Source organism: Macrotis lagotis, chromosome 1 (assembly GCF_037893015.1).
Source record: "Macrotis lagotis isolate mMagLag1 chromosome 1, bilby.v1.9.chrom.fasta, whole genome shotgun sequence".
In the NCBI taxonomy this organism is placed as follows: Eukaryota; Metazoa; Chordata; class Mammalia; order Peramelemorphia; family Peramelidae; genus Macrotis; species Macrotis lagotis.
In genome coordinates, this window is record NC_133658.1 from 355,390,371 (window position 1) to 355,411,080 (window position 20,710).

At 42.8% G+C, this 20,710-nt stretch overlaps 1 protein-coding gene across 5 annotated transcripts in view; it reads right to left on the reverse strand.

Annotated features, from left to right (window-relative positions):
• TGIF2 (TGFB induced factor homeobox 2) overlaps window positions 1–13,137 on the reverse strand; it is a 34,254-nt gene extending 21,117 nt beyond the window's left edge. Inside the window, exons 1-3 of one of the 5 annotated variants that reach the window (XM_074212020.1) lie at window positions 12,880–13,137; window positions 12,541–12,690; window positions 5,049–5,291 (exon numbers count right to left, since the gene is read on the reverse strand). In XM_074212020.1, the coding sequence (XP_074068121.1) occupies window positions 5,049–5,252 (204 nt within the window). In that variant the 5' untranslated portion in view covers window positions 5,253–5,291; window positions 12,541–12,690; window positions 12,880–13,137. Of the gene's footprint in view, window positions 1–5,048; window positions 5,292–11,460; window positions 11,607–12,097; window positions 12,197–12,289; window positions 12,446–12,540; window positions 12,758–12,879 lie in introns of those variants that run through there. The other 4 variants (XM_074212022.1, XM_074212023.1, XM_074212024.1 and 1 more) reach the window with 4 other exon arrangements.
• Between the last annotated feature and the right edge of the window lie 7,573 nt (window positions 13,138–20,710).

Genomic DNA, 20,710 nt, shown 5'->3' on the forward strand with positions numbered 1-20,710 from the left:
GTAGTAAAGTCAAAAAATATCTGGCTCCAAATCAAATCCTCCAACTTTAAATTCAGTGCTCTTTCTACTATAAAAATGTTGCCTCTTTTTTGCATTAAAACCATCCATAAACTGACCAAAATTGACCTAAAAATAGGTGGCTTTGAAATACTTAAGAATTCTAATCATGGCAATGATCAACCACATTCCCAGAGGACTGATTATCATCAGTCCATTACCATCAAGAATCCTGCCCAGCCACTGACAGGACTTAAAATGCAGAATGAGACATTAATATTTTTGGCCAATACTCATAGGCAATGTATGAATACATTTTGTTTGCCCATTTTTGTAACAAGTTTTTTGCTGGGTTCCAATTCTTCTCTCCAAGAGGGGTAGGGAGGTGGAAGTAAGAAATACTCACTCAATACAAAACACACACAAACAGTACATTTTTTTTTAAATCTGTCTTTCTAGTCCCCTCAGGATCATCCCTACATGAACTCTGCTCCAATATGTTCAAATCATGATTCTTGGGGCTTTCCTATCCACTTCTGCTAGGATCTTGGCTCTTTTTTGCATTAGAACCATCCATAAATTTGACCAAAATCAACCTAAAATAGGTGGATTTGAAATACTTAAAAATTCCAATCAAGGCAATGATCAACCACATTCCCAGAGGACTGTCTTTAGGTCCCCATAGAGAACAAGAAAAGCCATTTTTTCCCACCCAAATCCTTGGCACTATCACATGTTCCAACATCAGAAACAAACATGGTATTATCAATGGAAATAAAATTAAAGAGGATACAATGCCTTCTGCCTTTCAACTCTACCCTATGGACCAAAGGAAAGAAACATTGCCTTTGGAGTCAGAGACCTTGGGCATAGCCCCACCTCTCTCACTGCTTGTGGGGCCTAGGGACTGTCAATCTCTATGGACTTCAGTTTCTTCAGTTGCAAAATTAAAGTATTAGATTTAGTTGGCAGTCTGAGACCCCTTCTAGTTCTAAATCTATGATCCTGGGACCAGAAGGTCTTTCTATCTCCTTTGCTGCTGAAATTTCCTTATTATGTATTATCTCCCCATCTAAATTAAGATCTTTGAGATAGGTACTTAATAAATCTTATACATTCATTCATGGTTAGTCTTGGAATCAGGAAGACCAGGGTTCAAATCTACATTGGGACATTTACTATGAAACTATGGGGGCAAGCCATTTAAGGACTGTGAGCTTCAGTTCTATCTGTAAAATGGGGATGATACCAGAGGTACCTACCTCACAGGGTCATTAAAGTGGCTGAAAGGAACTTTTCCACATATAAATTCTTTGCAAGTCTTAAAGCTAAATGTTAATTATTACAGAATATCAAGGTCTGCTTTATTTCCTTCCTCACACTACTCCAGTTCCCCCCCACCAAATTCCTATCCTTTAAACTAGATCACAGCTCTAACTCTTTGCTCTATCTGGAGTAAGGAAGTGAAGGGTTCAGATAACTAAACGCAATGACTGTGGGATGAAAAAATGTCCCAAAGATTGCTATACTAATGTTGAAAGCAATTTGAAATGATGTTAAGAAACCGACTAAAATATCCATACTTTCCAACCCAGAGATTTCACTCAGAGGCATGTCTAGTATAAAGGTCCATGATAAAAAGAAAGGTCCCTTAACACCAAAATATTTATATGCAGCAATTTTTGGAGCAGCAAAAAACTAGAAACATAGCAGATGCCCATTGACTGAGATGGCCTGGGAGATTTCCTCCAAATCTCAAATCCTATGATTCTGTGACCTTTGAGATCATCTAAGAGGCAGTGTGTGGTATTAGGGATACCACTGGATAAGAGGGTTAGCTTTGGATATGGAAATTGCAGAGACTTAAGTTTAAATTTCTTTTTCTGACACTTACTAGTTGTAGGATCACCCCTGGTAAAGTCATTTAAACTCTCCCAACTTTCAAATTAAAGCACATGGCTGTAACGAAACTTTATTGTACTGTTTAAAAGAAAAAAAAGATTCGAAGACTTGTTAAACCATCCAAGCAAAATGAGAAGCAGAACCAGAATGCAAAGAGATGTAACAGTGATATAAAGAGAAAGAAACATAATATAACCAAAACTGAATTCTTTACATAATAATAACTAAGGTAAGCCCCCAAAGGGGAGATAACCTGGAAAACAATATATAAAATGACTGTGAAAGTATAAATTGAAAGAACAATCAAAATAAAATAAAGAAAAATTGTAATGAACAAACTTGGACTTAAAGTAGAGTTAGAAGGCTGCCAGCCCCCAATTCTTTTCTGTAGGGGGTGGGGGTAGGGGTGGGAGGGCTATGGCTGTGCAATAGAAAATATTCTCTGGGGGTGGCTAGATGGCACAGTGGATAGAGTACCAGCCTTGGAGTCAGGAATACCCGGGTTCAAATCCGGCCTCAGACACTTAATAATAACCTAGCTGTGTGGCCTTGGGCAAGCCACTTAATCCCATTTGCCTTGCAAAACCCTAAAAAAAACCCCAAAACTCTCAGATACAACTGATGTGTTTCTTCCCTCAACCCCTTTTTAAATTCTTAATAACAAAGGATAGCTTGTAACACAGAGTGAGGGATGGATTCAGATTTAAGGTAATATAAAAACTCTATCAATAATTTATTTTAAAATTTTTTAACAAAACCAAATTTTGTTCTTAAATCCATTCCCCTCAATCTTAAGTCTTTGTGCCTATAGATAGAGGTACTGAGGACTCCCTTAGCAGTGTAGTACAATTCAAAAAATACCAGGAGGAGCTCAAACATCAAAGACTGGGTTCAAATCTAATCTGTACTACCTGGACTAGTCAATGAAATTCTTTGGGCCTCAGTCTGTTCATAAAATGAGGCAGTTGTACTAGGTGGTTTTTGAAGTCCCTTCCAGTTCTGAATGGATGATTCTAAGAATCCAAGAGAACAAGAGAAATTCAAGCTATCAACAATCACATTTTAAAAACAATCATATTTAATTTTATGTCACAAATAATAAGAGAAATACAAATGAAACAATTCTGAGGTTCTATCTCATACTGACTAGATTAAGTAAGCAACAAAAAAGGAAAAAGACAATCGTTGAAGAGGTCTGGGGAAATTTGAGAATATGAGTATACTATTGGTCAAGTTTTGACTGTAACTTGCTAACCTGAAAAACAGAAAACTGTAAAACTATGCATCTCCCTCCACTTTGACCAAATAATACCACAATTAGTCCTACAGATTTCAAAGAAAAAAAAAACAAAATCACAAAAAAATGAAAAGACTCCTATGTACAAAAATGCTTACAGCTTCTCTAATTCTCATTCCAAGGAATGCCCAATGGGAATCACTGAACAAATCATGACATATGAATGTCACAGCAATTATCTTCATAGAAGTAACAAAACAAATGGTTTCAGAGAAACTTGGGAAGATTGATTTAGAGTGAAGTGAGTAGAACCATAAGAATTTATAAAATGGGGGGCAGCTAGGTGGCACAGTGGATAGAGCACCAGCTCTGGAATCAGGAGTACCTGAGTTCAAATCTGACCTCAGACACTTAATAATTACCTAGCTATGTGGCTTTGGGCAAGCTACTTAATCCCATTGCCTTGCAAAATCCTAAAAAATAAAAATAAAAAAAAAATTATAAAATGATAACATAATGGAGACAAAAAGCTTTAAAAGATTTCAAAACTTTGATCAATACAATGAACAACTACAATTCCAGAGATCAATGAGAAATCATATTACCTATCACTTACAGATTCAGAGTGCAGAATCAATATACATCCTTATCATGTGGGTTTTTATTTTGGTCATTATGCATATTTGTTACAAAGATCTTCCCCGCCCCCCCCCACAATTTGTGGCAAAGAGAGAAGCTAGGATTTCAAAATAATAACAATAAAAAAATGATATGTCATTAAGACTTTTAAAATGACCAGAAGATTTATAGAAGAATCATTAAGACTGTTAAAATGACTAGAAGATTTATAGAAGAGTGGCCAAAGGAAATATAGACAAGCAGGAGAGGTTTTTAAAGTTAAATGATGAACTAATTTGTTACAGACTTGAAAAACTAAAATGTGACACAAAGATTTGCTGTTCTATGCAATCTTTCTTCCTGTTCTATTTTATATATTGAAAATTTCTATTTTATTTAGAACCTAAATTAAAGATAAAATAGGAAGACATAATTCTAAGAAAAATCTCTAGAGACTATTGAAAAAAATGAACAAAGGGTCCATCATCTACAAAGGAGCTACAACCCTCCTCACATTAGCTTTTTTCCAGGGTTCCCCATCTCCTATCATGGAGTTCCCAGGAACAAAAAGCTATCTTCTTACTTTTTCAGGAGTGGCTGAAATGGAATCCCTTCCCTGTAGGCTAAATTAGTTCTCAGACTCTTTGATCTATGTGGAAATGCACTTGAGCATATGACAACACTGATGTTCACAATCCTAGCCTGAATTCAATACTTTGATCGACATGGACACTCCCTCAATATACACCCCTCCCATCCCCCCTTTTCATGAAATGTTATGGCTGGGGGAAAAGAACTTTTACCTAGAACCAACCAAGTCTCCCCTCTGCTGCCCCCCAAGTAGAAGCTTCCAGCAACAGAGGACAGGAACAAAGTGAGCCATACATAAAAAAATCAAGACATTTCCAGCTTGGTAAGAACTTTACCTAAGCCTTGGGACCCCACGGTCACTTCCCTGACATTTGAGAAAGACTTTGGTGGAAATTCTGCTATATAATAAGACCCCTTTTTGCAAAGCCTAAAAAGCAGAAAAACAGAACTATCCCACTCCCATTTTATGGATTAGTAAAACTAAGGCAGAGAAAGATTAAATGGCTTTAGAAACAGAGAAATTTAAAAAGATAACAGAAGGAGCCTTAGAGATTTAATCTTACTGTCTTATTGTGTAAAGACCTACAGGGGAAATGTTCAAGTTGCAAAGTGAGTTAATGAAAAAGCTTCGACTGAAGACTCTCCTACAATCTTATCATAAACCCAGAAACCCACCCCTCACCCACCCACTACCCCCACCTACCTGTAGCACCGATAGGCTTGTCTGACCAGAAAGGCTCAGCTTTTCCTGTTCTGAAGGGTAGGCATTGAAGCGGTGCTCATACAGCCAGTCTCGGAGAATCTTCACAGACTCCTTTGGGAGATTCCCTCTCCTCTTTCTCTTGCCCGCCTGGGTTAGGTCCAGGGAGGTCAGCCCTTCCTCCTCACCCAGGTCACTGTCTGACATGCTTGGGCTGTCCAGGGTTCGTCAAAAAAAGAGTCAAACCTGTGGTAGGTGCGAGAATGGAAGGAAAGTCAAGGGCCAAAAGGAATGGAAACGTGTCAGGTCTTCTTCTCCTCAACAACCCCTCCCCCATTTTTAAACATTTTTTGTTTTGAGTTCCAAATTCTATCCCTCCCTGAGACTATAGGCAATAAAATATTAGTTATACATGTGCAATTATGTAAAGCATTTCCATATTAGTCACCTTGTTCAAGAAGACTTGAATAAAAGGAGAAAAAATAAGTGAAAATTAGCATGCTTCAGTCTGTGTTCAATCAATATCAGTTCTTTCTCTGGAGGCAGATAGTATGCTTCATCATTAGTCCTTTGGGATTATCTTGGATTATTGTATTACTGAGAATAGCTAAATCATTCATAGTTCATCATCAAACAATATTGCTATTACTGTGCATAATATTCTCCTGGTTCTATTCACTTCAGTATTCACCAATTCATGTAAGTCTTTCCAGATTTTTCAGGAATCATCCTGTTTTTCATTTCTTATAGCACACTAATATTCCATTACAATCAAACCACAGCTTGTTTAGCCATTCCCAAATGGATGGACATTTGTTTGATTTCCAATTCTTCAGTTACCACAAAAAAGAGCGGCTTTAAATATTTTTCATATAAATAGGTCCTTTTCCCTTTTTTTTGAATGTCTTTGGGATATATCTAGATCTATATTGCTAGATCAAAGAATATACATTTTTTAGTCTTTTGGACACAGCTCCAAATTGTTCTTCAGAAGTAGATCAATTTGGGGCACTTAGGTGGCTCAGTGGATAGCGCACCAGCCCTGGAGGCAGGAGGACCCTAGTTCAAATCCAGTCTCAGACACTTAACAATTAATTACCTAGCTTAGGACAAGTCACTTAACCTCATTGACTTACTAAATTAAAAAACACAAGTTTTCCCCCATCCTCTCCAATATCAAACATTTCCCTTTTCTATCATATTAAGCTAATCTGATAGGTGTGTGTTGTTTTTAATTTGCATTGCTCTGATCAATTGTGATTTGGAGCATTTTTTCATGACTATAGATAGCTTTGATTTCTCTTTACCTGAAAACTGCCTTTCGTATTCTTTGACCATTTTTCAATTGGAAAATGACTCATATTTTTAAAATTTTGACTCAGTCCTCTCTATATAATTGAGAACTTATCACACTTATTGCAAAAATTTCTCTCCAGTTTTCTGCTTTCCTTATAATTTTGTTTGTATAGTTTATGCAAAAACTTAATTTTATAAAATCAAAATTATCTATTTTACACTGTGATGTTCTCTATCTTCTCTGAATCTAAATTCTTCCTTTATCCATAAAACCTAACATACAATTTTCTGCCATCTTTCTTCTAGCATGCTACAAATGTCCCCAAGATTTAATTTATCCTCTCAATATCCCAGAGACAAAAAGAATGAGTACCCAACCTATGTATCTCAAGAGACATCATAGAAGGAACTTAAAAGGATCACCTAAATCTCCATAGACACTGTTCCCAACTCTTAGTATTTGGTAAATAATTAAATCTTATTAAAGCTAACTCTTACTGAAATTAATCACTTTCTTAGGTGTGTAAAGCCTGGTATGGCTAGTATTCCTTTTCCTATTGAATAGAGAGGACACAGAAGATTTATGAAAAAGACAAAGAAAACTTTTGATGGAATCCAAAGTTAGTCCTTTGGGGGGGGCAGGGGATGGGGAAGGAGATGAGGTCCAACTAGGGAACTGATTTGCCTAAGGTCACACAGAAGTATTAGTAACCAGGTCCTGATTCAATTCCATTCCAATAATTATTTATTAATGTTAATTATAATATCTTCCCTCAGTAATTTTTTTTTCTTTTTTAACCTGTATATATTTATTTGCTGTTATCTCCTCTATTGGATTGGGAGATTCTTGAGGGCAAAAAATGGTTTGTTTGGTTTTTTTTGCTTTTTATGGTAGCCATAGTGCTTAGAGCAAAGCCTAGCACATAGTAGCCCCTTAAGAGTTTACTAAGATCAGAAAGGACAATGATCAATGTTGGGAGGGATGTAGGAAATCTCTGGGACACTAATACATTTTTGGTGGACCTGTGAACTCAACCAACCTTTCTGGAGAGCAGTTTGGAATTATTATGCCCAAAGGGGCAACAAAAATGTGCATACCCTTGGATCCAGCAATGACCCTGAAGAAATGATGAAAAAGGGTAAAAACATCACTTGTACAAAAATATTCATAGCAGTTCTGTTTATGGTGGCAAAGAATTGGAAATTAAGTGAATGTCCTTCAATTGGGGAATGGTTGAACAAATTATCCTATATGTATATCATGGAACACTATTGTTCTATTAGAAACCAGGAGGGATGAGAATTCAGGGAAGCCTGGAAGGATTTGTATGAACTGATGCTGAGAGATATGAGCAGAACCAAAACATAGTACACCCTAACAGCAACATGGGGGTGATGATCAACCTTGATAAACTTGCTCATTCCATCAGTGCAACAATCAGAGTCAACTTTGCAATGAAGCATACCATCTGTATCCAGAGAAAGAACTGTTTGAACAAAGACTATTTATTACCTTCAATTTAGAAAAAAAAACTGTTATCTTTTATGTAATTTTGCTATCTCTTATACTTTATTTTTCTTCCTTAAGGATATGACTTCTCTCTCATCACATTCAATTTGGATCAATGTATACCATGGAAACAATGTAAAGACTAACAGACTGCCTTCTCTGGGGTGAGGGGAGGGAAGCAAAATTAGGGGAAAAATTGTAAAACTCAAAATAACCAAAATCTTTCTTGAATGACAAAAAAGATTTGCTGACTGATTTATTAAGAACTTATAATGAAAAAGGACCTTAGGGATAAAAAAAAAAGTTACATTCTAAATAAAGAGGGCCTAAAGAAGTATATACATAAACATTTGGGAAAGGAACAGCCTGAAGCATCTAGGAAGGCATCCTGCAGGTAGAGATATCTAAAATTAAGTCAGGAATTGCTTCTAGAGTCATTAATGAGCAGGGAGCAAACAGCTTTAAGTCATGGGTCATTACCTATTATACTAGTAAGAAGTCACCTGGTAGAATTCCCAAGATATCAAGTAAGCTAGTTTGGCCAGAAATCTCACCTTGTTTTTTCCAGTCTTTTCTAAATGCATATGGACATACACACAAGCATGCACACCAAATGACTTCATATTTGTATAATCACTGTTGTTAATTTTGGTTTAAATATCAATTCTGATAGGTGGATTCTTCTTTGGACCTCAATAAAATAGTGATATTTGTGTTACCTATTTCAATGGTTTGAAATGACCTTAGAAGGTGTGAGTGACTAGGAATCCACCTAAATCAACAAAATTGAAGAAAAAAGACCTTTGTTGAAGATGTCTCTCTATTCTAGGCACAAACAACTCCCACTGATGCATTCAGAATCATGACTGACGCCAATCTGGACCACACCTTGATATTTGGCCTTTAAGAGAGTGGGGACACCTGTGTAGACGGAAAGTCGTGAGCCAGGTGACAAAGATGAAACTCATTGGGTTCCCTGAAGAAAATCCCTCATATCTATGGTTGATAAGCTCTGGTAGAACCCATCAATAGTAGGGAAACACATGGTCATAGACAAACACTGACTAGAGGAAGAACAGCATAGAGAATTTCTGGGTCAAACTAGGAACTCTAAGAACCACTAGAGCTGTCAGCAATAGTGATAGTGACAGAAGTGATCAAAAAAAAATGGGGGACTTGGGTTTTGAGGCAGAGATATACCTAGTCCTGAGATTTATGAACTTCTTTTGGGGAAAAAAATGTGACAGCTGTAATTTCAGTATAATTGGTTTCCTTTTGTCAATGTTCATTTTTTAAAAATGCATTTAAAAACATTATTCTAGGAAGAGGTCCATGAGTAAAAAAAAAAAAGTTAAGCACACCTTGCTTGGAAATATAAAAGCAATTTCCAGGACCAAGCAAAATGTGCTGCTCAGAAACCAAGGGTAGCCAAGTCTAAAGAACACAAAAGATCAGAGATGTTAACAGAACTAAACCTGGACCATGCTCTTACTTTATGAATTCTAAAAGTGTCAATTGTGTGGTGACCCTGAGCTCTTTCCCTTTTGGGCTATACAGGAAATGACCATAAGGTGGTGCTATTAAGTATAGACAACACGGGCATCTAGAGGAAATGGGACTCATGGGAGAAACGTTTTGACACAGGATCTATTCCTGAGAGGCAATACAATGTAGTAAATCAAATACTGATTAAATGCCTATCATAGCAGAGTGCAGAGGATTAAAGAGTTTAGGTGAGCACCAATCTCCACTCTCTTGACTTTTAAGAGTCTAATAAAGTCTAGTACTTTGCTATTCACCCTTGTTCTAGAACACAAGGCTTTACAAAGTATGAATTGCTGGAATTAATGGAATGAAAAGCAATAAATGCAAATGTTATCTGTACAACACTTTACATTATATGGGTCATCTGATCCTCATTCACAGGCCTCTAAGGGTGGGTCTGTCACCATCGCCCCCATTTTACAGATTGGCAAATTGTACCTGAACAGATTCAGAAATCTTAATTTGCCCATGCCACACAGAATGAGTGGGATTCAAACCAAGATCTGTCCTTATTCCAAATTCACTCTCTTTCATGGAGCACTACTGTTCTATTAGAAACCAGGAGGGGGGTGGTTAGGTGGTGCAGGGGATGGAGCACCGGCCCTGGAGTCAGGAGGACCTGAGTTCAAATTTGACCTCAGACACTTAATAGTTACTTAGCTGTGTGACTGTGGGCAAGCCACTTTAACCCCATTGCCTTGCAAAAACTTAAAAAAAACAAACAAACCAGGAGGAATGGGAATTCAAGGAAGCCTGGAAAGATTTGCATGAACTGATGCTGATCGAGATGAGGAGAACCAGAAAAACAGCAACATGGGGATGATGATCAACCTTAATGGCCTTGCTCAGCCCATCAGTGCAACAATCAGGCACAATTTGGGGGTATCTGCGATGGAGAATACCATCTGTATCCAGAAAGAACTGTGGAGTTTGAACAAAGCCCAAAAACTATTACCTTTAATTTAGAAAAAAAAAATCTGTTACCTTATTACATGATTTTGCTATCTCTTATACTTTAGTTTTCTTCCTTAAGGATATGATTTCTCTCTCATCCCATTCAATTTGGATCACTGTATATACCCGTCTCTAATCTATTTTGATTCTGGTCCTGCATCTGACATAGGGCAAAGCTCACGAGGTCTGTTTTTTAATCCCTACATCTGTGAGAATGGGAGGTTTGAACTAGATGTTCTCTCACTTTCCTTCCACCCCTGGGATTCAGAGTGACCAGAGCAGCCTCCCAGCTCCCTCGGAGGAGGAGAGGGGTACACAAGGCGCTGTCTCAGCGCAAAGAGTCACAGAAAAATAAAAAGGCCAAGAGAAAACAAAGAAAAGCTGGAAAACTGACATCAAACCTTCAGAAACTGAAACAGGCCCCTCCCACTCCCCCACAAAGGAAGCCTCCGGCTCCGGATTCCTTTGGGGTGTTGGATCTGTTTGCTTTTAGGGCAAAAAAAAAAGTGGTGGCTTGGCTGCCGGCGCCGGCAGGTCCGGGGGATGAGCGAGCCGGGTCCGGGTCCCGGTCCCGGTCCCGGTCCCGCCGGGCCAGCCCGGCTTCCTGCCCGCGCGCCGTGGCGAGGCGGCGGCCGGGCGGGAGGGACGAGGAGGTAAAGTTTGCTCGGGGCCCCGGGCCGCGCGGGGCGGCGGCGGCGAGGCTGCGGGCTGCGCGGCCCGACAAGTCCGGGCGCGGAGCTGTCACCGGCCCGGCCCGGGCCCCGCGGGCCCGGCTCGCCCGAGTCTCCCGGCCGCACACCTGCCTCCGCGACTTTCCCACGGGCGCTCTGGCCGCGCCCGCGCCCCGCCGGGCCCCGCGACTTTCCCACGCGCGCCCCTTTGTATCCAAACACGCGGCACACAAAGCCCGCTCCGCGCTCCGGGGCGCCCGGGCCCGAAGGGGGCCGGGGGCGGAGCACATGGCGGGGCGCCCCCCCACGGGCTGAAGCGAGCTCCGGCCCGCGCCCCCCTCCGACCCCCCAAGCCAGGTCCTGGCGCGGACCCCCAGCAGCGCCCGGAGCTGGGCCCCAAGGGCGGGGGGCGGGGGGCTGAAGCCTAAGGAAAACTCACGTGTCCGAGGCAGAAAAGTTTCCGCGCCCCCTCCGGGGGCTCCGAGTGGGCGCGCGCAGGGCCCCCGGGCCCCGGCTTCACACGAGCCCCCCGGCCCGGACCCCCGCGGGAGGCGGGCTGGGGGCCGGGGGCGCGGGCTCCGGGCGCGGCGGGGGCGGCTGCACCGACGGCGCCGGCGGCCCGAGTTTTCTTTGTTCCAAAGAGGCAGGAACTTGCGCGGGCCGAGCCCGCCCCGCGCCCCCCCGCCCCCGCCGCGCCCCCGCGCCCCCCGGCTGTCACTGCACGCGGCCCCGCGGGCCCCGGGCCCCCGCCCGGGCCGGCACGCGCACGGCCGGCACGCCGCGCCGCCCCGCCCCCGCCCCGCGCACAAACTTTCCCACTTCGCGCCCGCACTCACTCGGGCGCAGCCTGGGCCGGGGCCGCGGGGGGCTCCGCGGGGGAGGGGGCTGCGGGCCGCTGACACCCGCTCTGACAGCTCGGGGCCTGGAAACCACCCCGGCGGCCTGACGTCAGATCCCCTCCCGCGCCCCCTCCCCGGGCCTGCCCGCCCCCGGCGTGCCCCGCCCCGCCCCGCCGACCCCAGACCCACCGACTCGCCGCTCCCCCCGGGGCCCCGGGGCGTGGGGGGGGGCGGTACCTGGGCCAAGGTGGGGGCCCGGAGAGAGGCAGCCCGCGCCTCAGGGTCCCCCTGTGTCCCGGGGGGCACGGCCAGAGCCCTTGGCGGCGGCGCGAATTCAGACACTCGGGCCCTCCCTGGGCTGCCGGACCTGACCGGGCCGGAGGGGCTTCTGCCCCCTCCCTCCCCTCCTCCCCCTCTCCCCTTCCTCACCTCCTCCTAAGTCCTCCCTCTCCTCCTCCCCTCCTCCCCCGGGCCCGGAGTTTGCAGCAGGAGTTTCTCCGGGGGCCACCAGCCGCGGCTCCCGGGCCCGGCTCCGCTCTGGGGGGCCCGCGGGTCCGGCCCAACCGCCGGGCCGCCAGGGGCTTACATTCCATTGGCCACCACCAGACGCTTCCCTTCCCCCAGGACCTGAAGCATCGCCCCTCCCCCCAGTCTCTAGAAAATCCCTTTTGTTTGTGTACCTCTATCTGTCCCGGAGGCTCCCCCGGCCTCGGTACACAATGTCCAAACAGCGGAGCCGGCAGAGGCCTTGAGAGCCGGATGGTAAATGCCTCCCGTCTGCACCCCTCACAAGCCAGGTCACTGAAGGGGCGCCGGAGTCCGCTGAAAAACTGGGAGGAAAAAGCAGAGAGGAAGACAACGTGCTGAAAAAAACTGCATCTAGAAACAGGATTTTGTGATCCTCTCCTCCCATCTCTGCGCCCGGGGACCACTCAGACTCTGGGCCTCGGTTGTCCCAGCTACGAGATGAGTGGGGCAGACTTGCTAACCCTGGAGACCCCTTCAGCTGTAAATCTTACCACTAGTCATCTAGATCAACTCTTCGCTTTATTGAGGTCTAAGCTAAAGCCCAGAAAATGCCTTGCTCTAAGTCACATCGCTAACTAGTGACGTGCCTAACAAGTTGTCCGTAGAGAAAGAGCTTTATAGAAATCAGGTCTGGAATGCTAGTCGCCATCAGTCGCCCTCTAAAGGAGACATTTCCCCCTCTTAAGGGCTTCCGCATCTTGGAATGTAAAATGAGAAGGTTGTTTAAATGATAGCTGAAGTCCCTTATACTTGTAAATCCGTGATTCAGTCTGTCCAATCTATCCTCCACACAGTCCCAAAATGATCAACAAAAAATGCGGCATGATCACATCACTCCCCTACTCAACAACTTTAGTGGCTGCCCCTTGTCTCTAGTACAAAATAGACTTCTCAATATGGCATTCAAAGCCCTTGATAACCCCTCTCCAGACTACCTTTAAATAGCCCATTGCACCCCACTTCCTTTCACAAATTCTGTGTTCCAACCTAATTGGCTTTCTTGTTTTCTCAGGTGTCTAGAATTTTCTTTCCTGCCCCTATGTCTCTTCTCAAAGGTTATCTCCCCAAGCCTGGAATGAATTCTCTCTTCCCATCCACTCCTAAGAATCCTGGCTTTTCCTTCAAATCACAGTTGCATGTTCCATGCAGATCTCCCAGGAACTTTTTACTGATTGTATTAGTTGTCTGTATTATTTTTTCCTCTTCAAATTCTACAAAATATACCTCTGTTTAATCAGAGAACTTAATGAATACTTGGATTGCTTGCATGATCCCATACAATCTTTCCTCCTCCTAACCCTAATGCCATCCTCCAAAGACACACAGGTACCTAATAGAAATGACCTAATTCCTTCACCCATCATATGGACAATAGAAGCAATGGGGAAAGCAAAGGCACAACATGCTATTTCTGGGCTGGATCACAGGGAAAAAGTTCTTAGAATGGGAGAATAGGCACACTCTTCCCCCTTCTCCACAGGTAGAGCTTAGAATTTGGAGTTGAACATTCTTCTGGAGTAGTGTGATGTGCCTCTTAGGCTAGGAATCTGGAGCTTTGGGTTCTAATCTCAGCTCAGCTACAGACTTCTTGGGTGGCCTCGTTCCCTCCCTTTTAGCCTCATTTTTTCTCCATAGAGAAATAGAGAAAATAATTCAGTTCCTGGTAGGCAAAAGCTAGAAAAATTGTCACCAACAACCACTTCAGCAGGGAAGGGGGGTGAGGGGTGCAGTCTTTGGATCTCTCCTCCACCCAATCTAAACACTGATCTTCCAGGACACCATAGCGGCTCTCCCAATCAGATTGGAGGGATTCTAATCTGCATTTGTGAGACCACCCCAGGGGTGTTAATTTAAGGATTGTATGAGGAGATTTAGATGAAACTTCAATTTTTCTCTTCAGCCCCCTTTTAGCACCCAGTGAAGAGTATTGTCCTCCAGAGTCCTGGGAAATTTAGACCAGAAAAGTCAGAGCCCAGTAGCTCTTTAGAGGTTTGATAGCCTCCCCCTCCCTTACAAACTTTATAGTTGTAGAAACTGACTTTCAAGAGTTCTCTTCCAACCCAATTTTAAATTCTATGAAATTCCTCTATTTTTGCTGTGTAATCTTAGGTAAATCACTTTAATGCTCTCTGTTTCGATTTCCCCTTGGGTTAATCACTTAACTTCTTTGGGCCTCAGTTTTCTCTTTTGTCAAATAAGAGTACTGTCCTCTGCACTTTCTTCAAATCTCTCTGCTACCATGATCTCCCAACACTTATAGTACATGCCAGGGAAACTTTCCCATACTTTTATTTGTGTGGCAAGTCATTTTGATTTCATTTCCCCATCAGTAAAATGAGAGGACTGCATTAACTAGGTGACTCTGGAATAAATAATAAGAATAGTAAGTGCTTTAAGATCTGCAAGTATAAAGGTTGCTACTATTATTTCCTCCCTTTTACAGATGGAGAAACTGAGGTAGGTGGTTGACTTACCCAGGGTCTTACAGCTAGGTAGTAGCTTAAAGGGAAAATCAGAGACTTGAACTCAGATTTTTCTGACTCTGCACCACTTAGCTGACTTGTGGGGTTGGTATTGGGGCCTGGCCTTGAAGGACGGCTCAGATTACAACAGTTAGAGGTAGGGAGGGAGAAAAGGACCGGCGGACTCAGGACCTCTGGCTAATGAAGCCCTCATTTCTCCAGGAGGCTTTAGTTTCTAGAGCTTAGCAAGATTCCTCTCTATCCATCCTCTGTGAGGCCCAGTCCAAGCTCTGTTGCCGTCCTGGGAATATCATGTTGTCCATTCAAAAGCTGGGGGAAACACAACCCAACCTGGAGCACCTGGGGTTGGAGGAGTGTGAGACAGAACAGAGGGAGTAGGGGGAGGGGACGATGGGTCTGGCCAGAGCTGGGAGCTGAGAAAGCCGGGGGGATGCAAGGGAGAGGGGTTTCATGGCAAGCGCCCAGCGCTTCCACCTGTTTGAGCTGCTGATGTCCCTGGGGGCCACATCCACAATATGGCTGCCTTTCCCAGGGTTGCCATTTTAGAAGGAAGGATCTAGAAATGATGAAATGATGGCCGTTTGACACGAAAATCCTAGAGTAGGAGGGGCCCTGGGAGATCAAATACCTAGGTGCCTTAGCCATCTTCAGGCATCACCTCAGAGACAAGATGGCATGCTCCACCTTTCTCCAAAAACCAATTAACTGTAATTTGGTCTAACTCTAAGCATGAGCAGAGAGCTCTTATGGGATGGAAGAGAAAAGATCTCACAAATAACTCTGAGGTCTTGAAACCTTGGGGAAGCCGGGAACCTTTGCCTTTTATAGAAACTGTTTCATAATCCCCCTTCAGAACCCTGAAGTCCTGAGCCCCCATGTGAATGACTTTGGGCATGTTACCCCAGCAGGTAGATACTCAATTTTTTTTTATCTTTATACTGGACAAAAAACTCCCCCATCCCCACCCCCTATCCTTCACATATGGTTCTTAGCATATAATGAGATCACCGATGAAATATTAAGTAAATATTAGTATTTAAGCTTCTTTTTGTCTTTCTATTCCTTTTTTTTTTTTAAGGTTTTTGTAAGGCAATGGGCTTAAGTGACTTGCCCCAGGTCACACACCTAGGTAATTAGTAAGTGTCTGAGGTCACATTTGAACTCAGAACCTCTGGACTTTGGGGCCAGTGCTCTATTCTCTGTTCCACCTAGCTGCCCCCTTCTGTTCCTTTTTTAATGAAAGGTAGATTCTCAACCCAGACTGGATTTCCATTGACTGTGGGACCTTGGGCCAGTGTCCCAGGAATCTAAGACTTTTACCAGACAGACTGTTTATTTTCTGCCTTGATAGAGGGAACTTCTCACCATGGCCCTTACTGTGTTAATAAAAATAAGTCCCGGTTTCCAATTCAGAAAAGGAAAAAATGCCTACTTGTTTTTATCTATTATTTTTATCCTCATTTCTCCTTCATCAATAAGATCTCCCAAAAGTCATTCCAGAGCCCTCCAAAGAATGTTCCTGATCTTACCTCCTCAGTAAAGTAAGGTAAGATTACTGAGATCACAAGAAAATAGGCCCAAGATAATAAAAACAAAACAGTGCATGAAATTTATATAACTCACTTTATGGAAAGTCACATCATTGATCTACTTTTATAGGGAAACTTTCTTCAGGAAGGAATGTTAAATTTAATCACTAAGTCAAAAAGCATTTCTTAAGAACTTAGTAGGGGGGTGGGCGGCTAGGTGGCACAGTGGATAAAGCACCAGCCCTGGAGTCAGGAGTACCCGGGGTTCAAATCCGGTCTCAGACACTTAATAATTACCTAGCTAGTAGGTACTAAGCCTGGCACGATTCTAAGATCCTTCAACAATAATAATTAATAATAATATTAATAATAATAATAATAAATAATGTTTGTCTTTCATTCTTAAAGAAGACCATGACATTAGGGAGGTGATGTCATGACAAGCACATCAATTGGATTTGAGTGAGGGGATGCTGTACTAAATCACTAACCTCACTTTCTCCACTAGTACCATCTGGGTCCAGTGGCCAGATATGAAACATGAGGACTCAAGATAGCCCTGGATGTGAGACAATTGGATTAAGTGACTTGCCCAAGGTCACACAGCTAGTTAGTGTCAAGTGTCAGAGGCTGGATTCGAATTTCTGTCCTGATTCCAAGGCCAGTGCCCTATCCCCTTTGCCACCTAGTTGCCCTAAGATTCTTAAAGACCCAAGTAGGACACTTCTCTGCTTATGAGAAGATTCGTTATCTCTTAGGGATTTTTTTTTCTCAATCTCTAAAAATGAAGCATTTGGACTAGATGATCTGCCTCTAAGATCAGCTAGGCCTCTGTGATCTTCCAGGAGCAGTTCTAGGTGACTGGGAAATTCACTTCAAGGAACATTTTTAAGCATTTCTCGTGAACTCTACTTCCCAAAAAGGAAGATGGGGGGAATCTTGCAATGTAATAAGTGGGGAAGGGGAAGGGGAAGGGGAAGGGGATAGGGGATTAGGGGAAGGGGTAGATAGCTATTAGCACAAGGTTGAAAGAGATCTAGGTCAAAGACCCAAAATACTGGGAGAAAATTTGAAGGGGGAAAGATCACTTTCTTGGTATGGGTTTTTTTTTTTTTTTGTTATTGTTATTTGGTGGGGGAGGGGAAAAGGAAAGAAGTCTTTTGAATGAACTAAAAGCATTTATTAGTGATGGCTCCTGGCTAAACCCTAGGGAAATAACTTCAAAATCCAAAGAGTCTCTGTCCTCAGGGAATTTACAGTTTAATCTAGGGAGAAAACAGATATTTGGTTCTGGTTGATCTGGCTGGGTGTTTAACCATGAAGTCACAGGGATGGTTGCCTTTCTTTGTATTATCCAGTACAAAGTAATTGTTTCTTATGTGCTTATCAAGCAACAAGCATTGACCCAAGGGCTTACCCTTGAGGTACTTTGTCACCTGAGGGGGGGTGGGAAGAAAAATAGGCCCTGTCTTCAAGGATCTTATTTTCTAATGAACTTAAATAGGAAGAAACAATATAAGATATAGGAAGGAAACCTTAATGGGATTGAGCAGGATTGGGCAAGCCTTGTAGTAAAAGGTGGCATTTGAACTGAGTCTTGAAGGAAGCCTGTATTCTAAGAGGAAGGAGAAAAGGGGACTTGGCAGACTGCCAATGCAATTGCATAGAGACTGGAGATAGTTGGAATGATAAAACATTGGCATCATTTGTTGGGACTTTTTTTGTCTTTTCTTTTTGCAAGGCAATGGGGTTAAGTGACTTGCCCGAGATTACACAACTAGATAATTATTAAGTGTCTGAGGTCGGATTTGAATTCAAGTCCTCCTGACTCCAGGGCCATCTCTATCCACTGTGCCACCTCGCTGCCCCCCATTGGTGTCATTTGTGAGGGAAAAAAATAATAAAAATAGGTCAATAGAGCTGAATTTAGAGAATGGTTTTGGGAAAGTCAAGTTAGAATAGGAAGGGGCCAGGATGGAAAAAGTCTCCTGTGTCTGCCAATAGAATTTACATTTGATTCTGGAATAATAGGGAGCCATTTTTGTGTGTGTTTGTGTGTGTGTGTGTGTATGTGTGTGTGTGTGTGTGTGTCTGTATGTGTGACATGGTAAGCCCTAATATGCTTCAGGAAAATGACTTTGGCAGATGAGTGTAAAGGACGTATTGTTCATGAGAATGAAACTTGAAGCCTAGAAACCACTGAGGAATACTAGGCAAGAGGTGATGAGGGCCTGAACCAGAGTGCCAATATATAAAGATAGAAATGACAAATTTAGCAACTGATTGGATATGTGGAATTAGTGTGGGTGGGTGAGGAGTTGATAACACCCATCTTATAAACCTGGGGGACTGGAAAGATGATGGTGTCCAGAATAAGGACTAGGGAAGTTTGGAATAAGTGGACTGGGGGTGAGGGGAGAGTGATGGGTTGTTTTGGACATGTTGAGATTGAGATGGCTATAGACATCCTATTTTATTCCAGTGACTTCCTTCTGTTGATTATCTCCAGTTTTACCTGCCTATAGCTTGTTTGTACAGAGTTATTGCATGTTGTCTCCTCTCTTTGAATGTGAGTTCCTTGAGGGCAAGTACTGTCTTTGCCTCTTTTTGTACCCCCAGTCCTTAGCACTCCCCAACTTAATTCATTGCTGTTCTTCAGTCGTGTCTGACTCTCTGTGAGCCCATTTGAGGTTTTCTTGGCAGAGACACTGGCCCTTTTCTTTTCCAACTCATTTTACAGATGAGGAAACTGAGGTAAACAGGATTGAGGAACTTGCCTCAGGTCACCCAGCTAGTGCCAGAAACCAGATTTGAATTTAGGAAGATGAGTCTTCTGACTCACTTTACCACTTAGTCATGGGCATGCCGTAGGCACTTAAAAATGTTTCTTGATTGCCATTCAATTTGAATTATCTAATACAAATTGATGATTTAGGATTGGAAAATTTCAGGATGAAAGTCCTGGATATATGCATTGTCATATTATGTATGCTATTGTATTGTATATGTCACATATGTGGTTCCCTGACAGAATGTCAGATTCCTCAAAACAAGATCCAACTTACTCTTCTAATTGTCTGTCCAGGCTTAGTACTTAAATCCAATTCACTTGCATATCAGGGCATCATCTCCCCATGTCCAAAACAACAGCTTTGTGCATTGTAAATAAATAAATGCTTCATCCAGTCATGGATAGATCTGAGAATCATCTTTATATCTCCATTTTATAGAAATATTAACTGTTATTTTGATTATGAATTTCAGAAAAGTGACAGTATTTTGAACTGTAAGTCTTTAATCCAACCCCCTCATTTTGTAGACTCTGAATTCCAGAAAGGGATTAATGACTTGGGTGAAGCTACACGGGGAAGTGAAGGTATGCCTTCATTTCAGGGGTGAGTTTCCTCTACCTGTTTTCTACCTTTTTCCAGACATTTAATAATCTGGAAAAGGTTTCCATGGGACCAGTGAAGCTCCTATGGGACAGTTTAGGATTTCACCAGTGCTATTAAAACCTGCTAAAGGCAAGCATGTCCTGTATGTATGTTTTACAATTTAAATAATAGCCAAAGCCCATGGAGAGAAATGGAGAGCGAGGAGGGGTCACTCAGGAAACATTTCCAGAGAGTCAAGAAGACAAGGTCTGGAAGAGACTTATAGCAGAAATAGAGGCAAATGGCCAGAGCAGGGCAGACATATGGATAAGGAGGTAACTGACAGTATGCAAGAGGATTGAGTTAAGGTCCCCAAAGGTGTTTGTTATTAGATTGACTTTAACCAGCTCCAAGACCCTCCCAGTCTTTTTCCTTCCCAATCCAAAGTAAGTCTGGCCTTAGGGAAAGATCTGAAAGGATGTCCTTGGACATACAGACAGTTCTGGCTTTATGTAAATTTTCTTTAAGCAAATCTCAAATTTTCCTAAAGAAATCCACATTCCAAATAAACACCTATCTTAACTTTACTGTATAATTCTGTGCTTTCTCTGTCCATTCATTCATCCATGGCCTTCCGCCACACATCAAAAAAAAAAAAAACCCTAGAAAAAACCCAAATTAAAAAAAATAACCTCCAAGTGAAAGCAGAACAGACATTCACTCAGATGATCACCACCAGTCACCAATATGCTAGGGTTAAGTAATGAAGCTAATTCTGGGTTTCACTGGCTTGGAGTACTGTGCTCTATCAAAGTAGGCCTACCCCAGTCTTGCTGTTTCCCACCTCCCACCCTCAGGGACTTAGCTGAAACTAAGATAAACTGGGCTTTGACCCAAGGCTGGGAATTTGAAGTAGTATTCTGAGGGTAGTTCCTC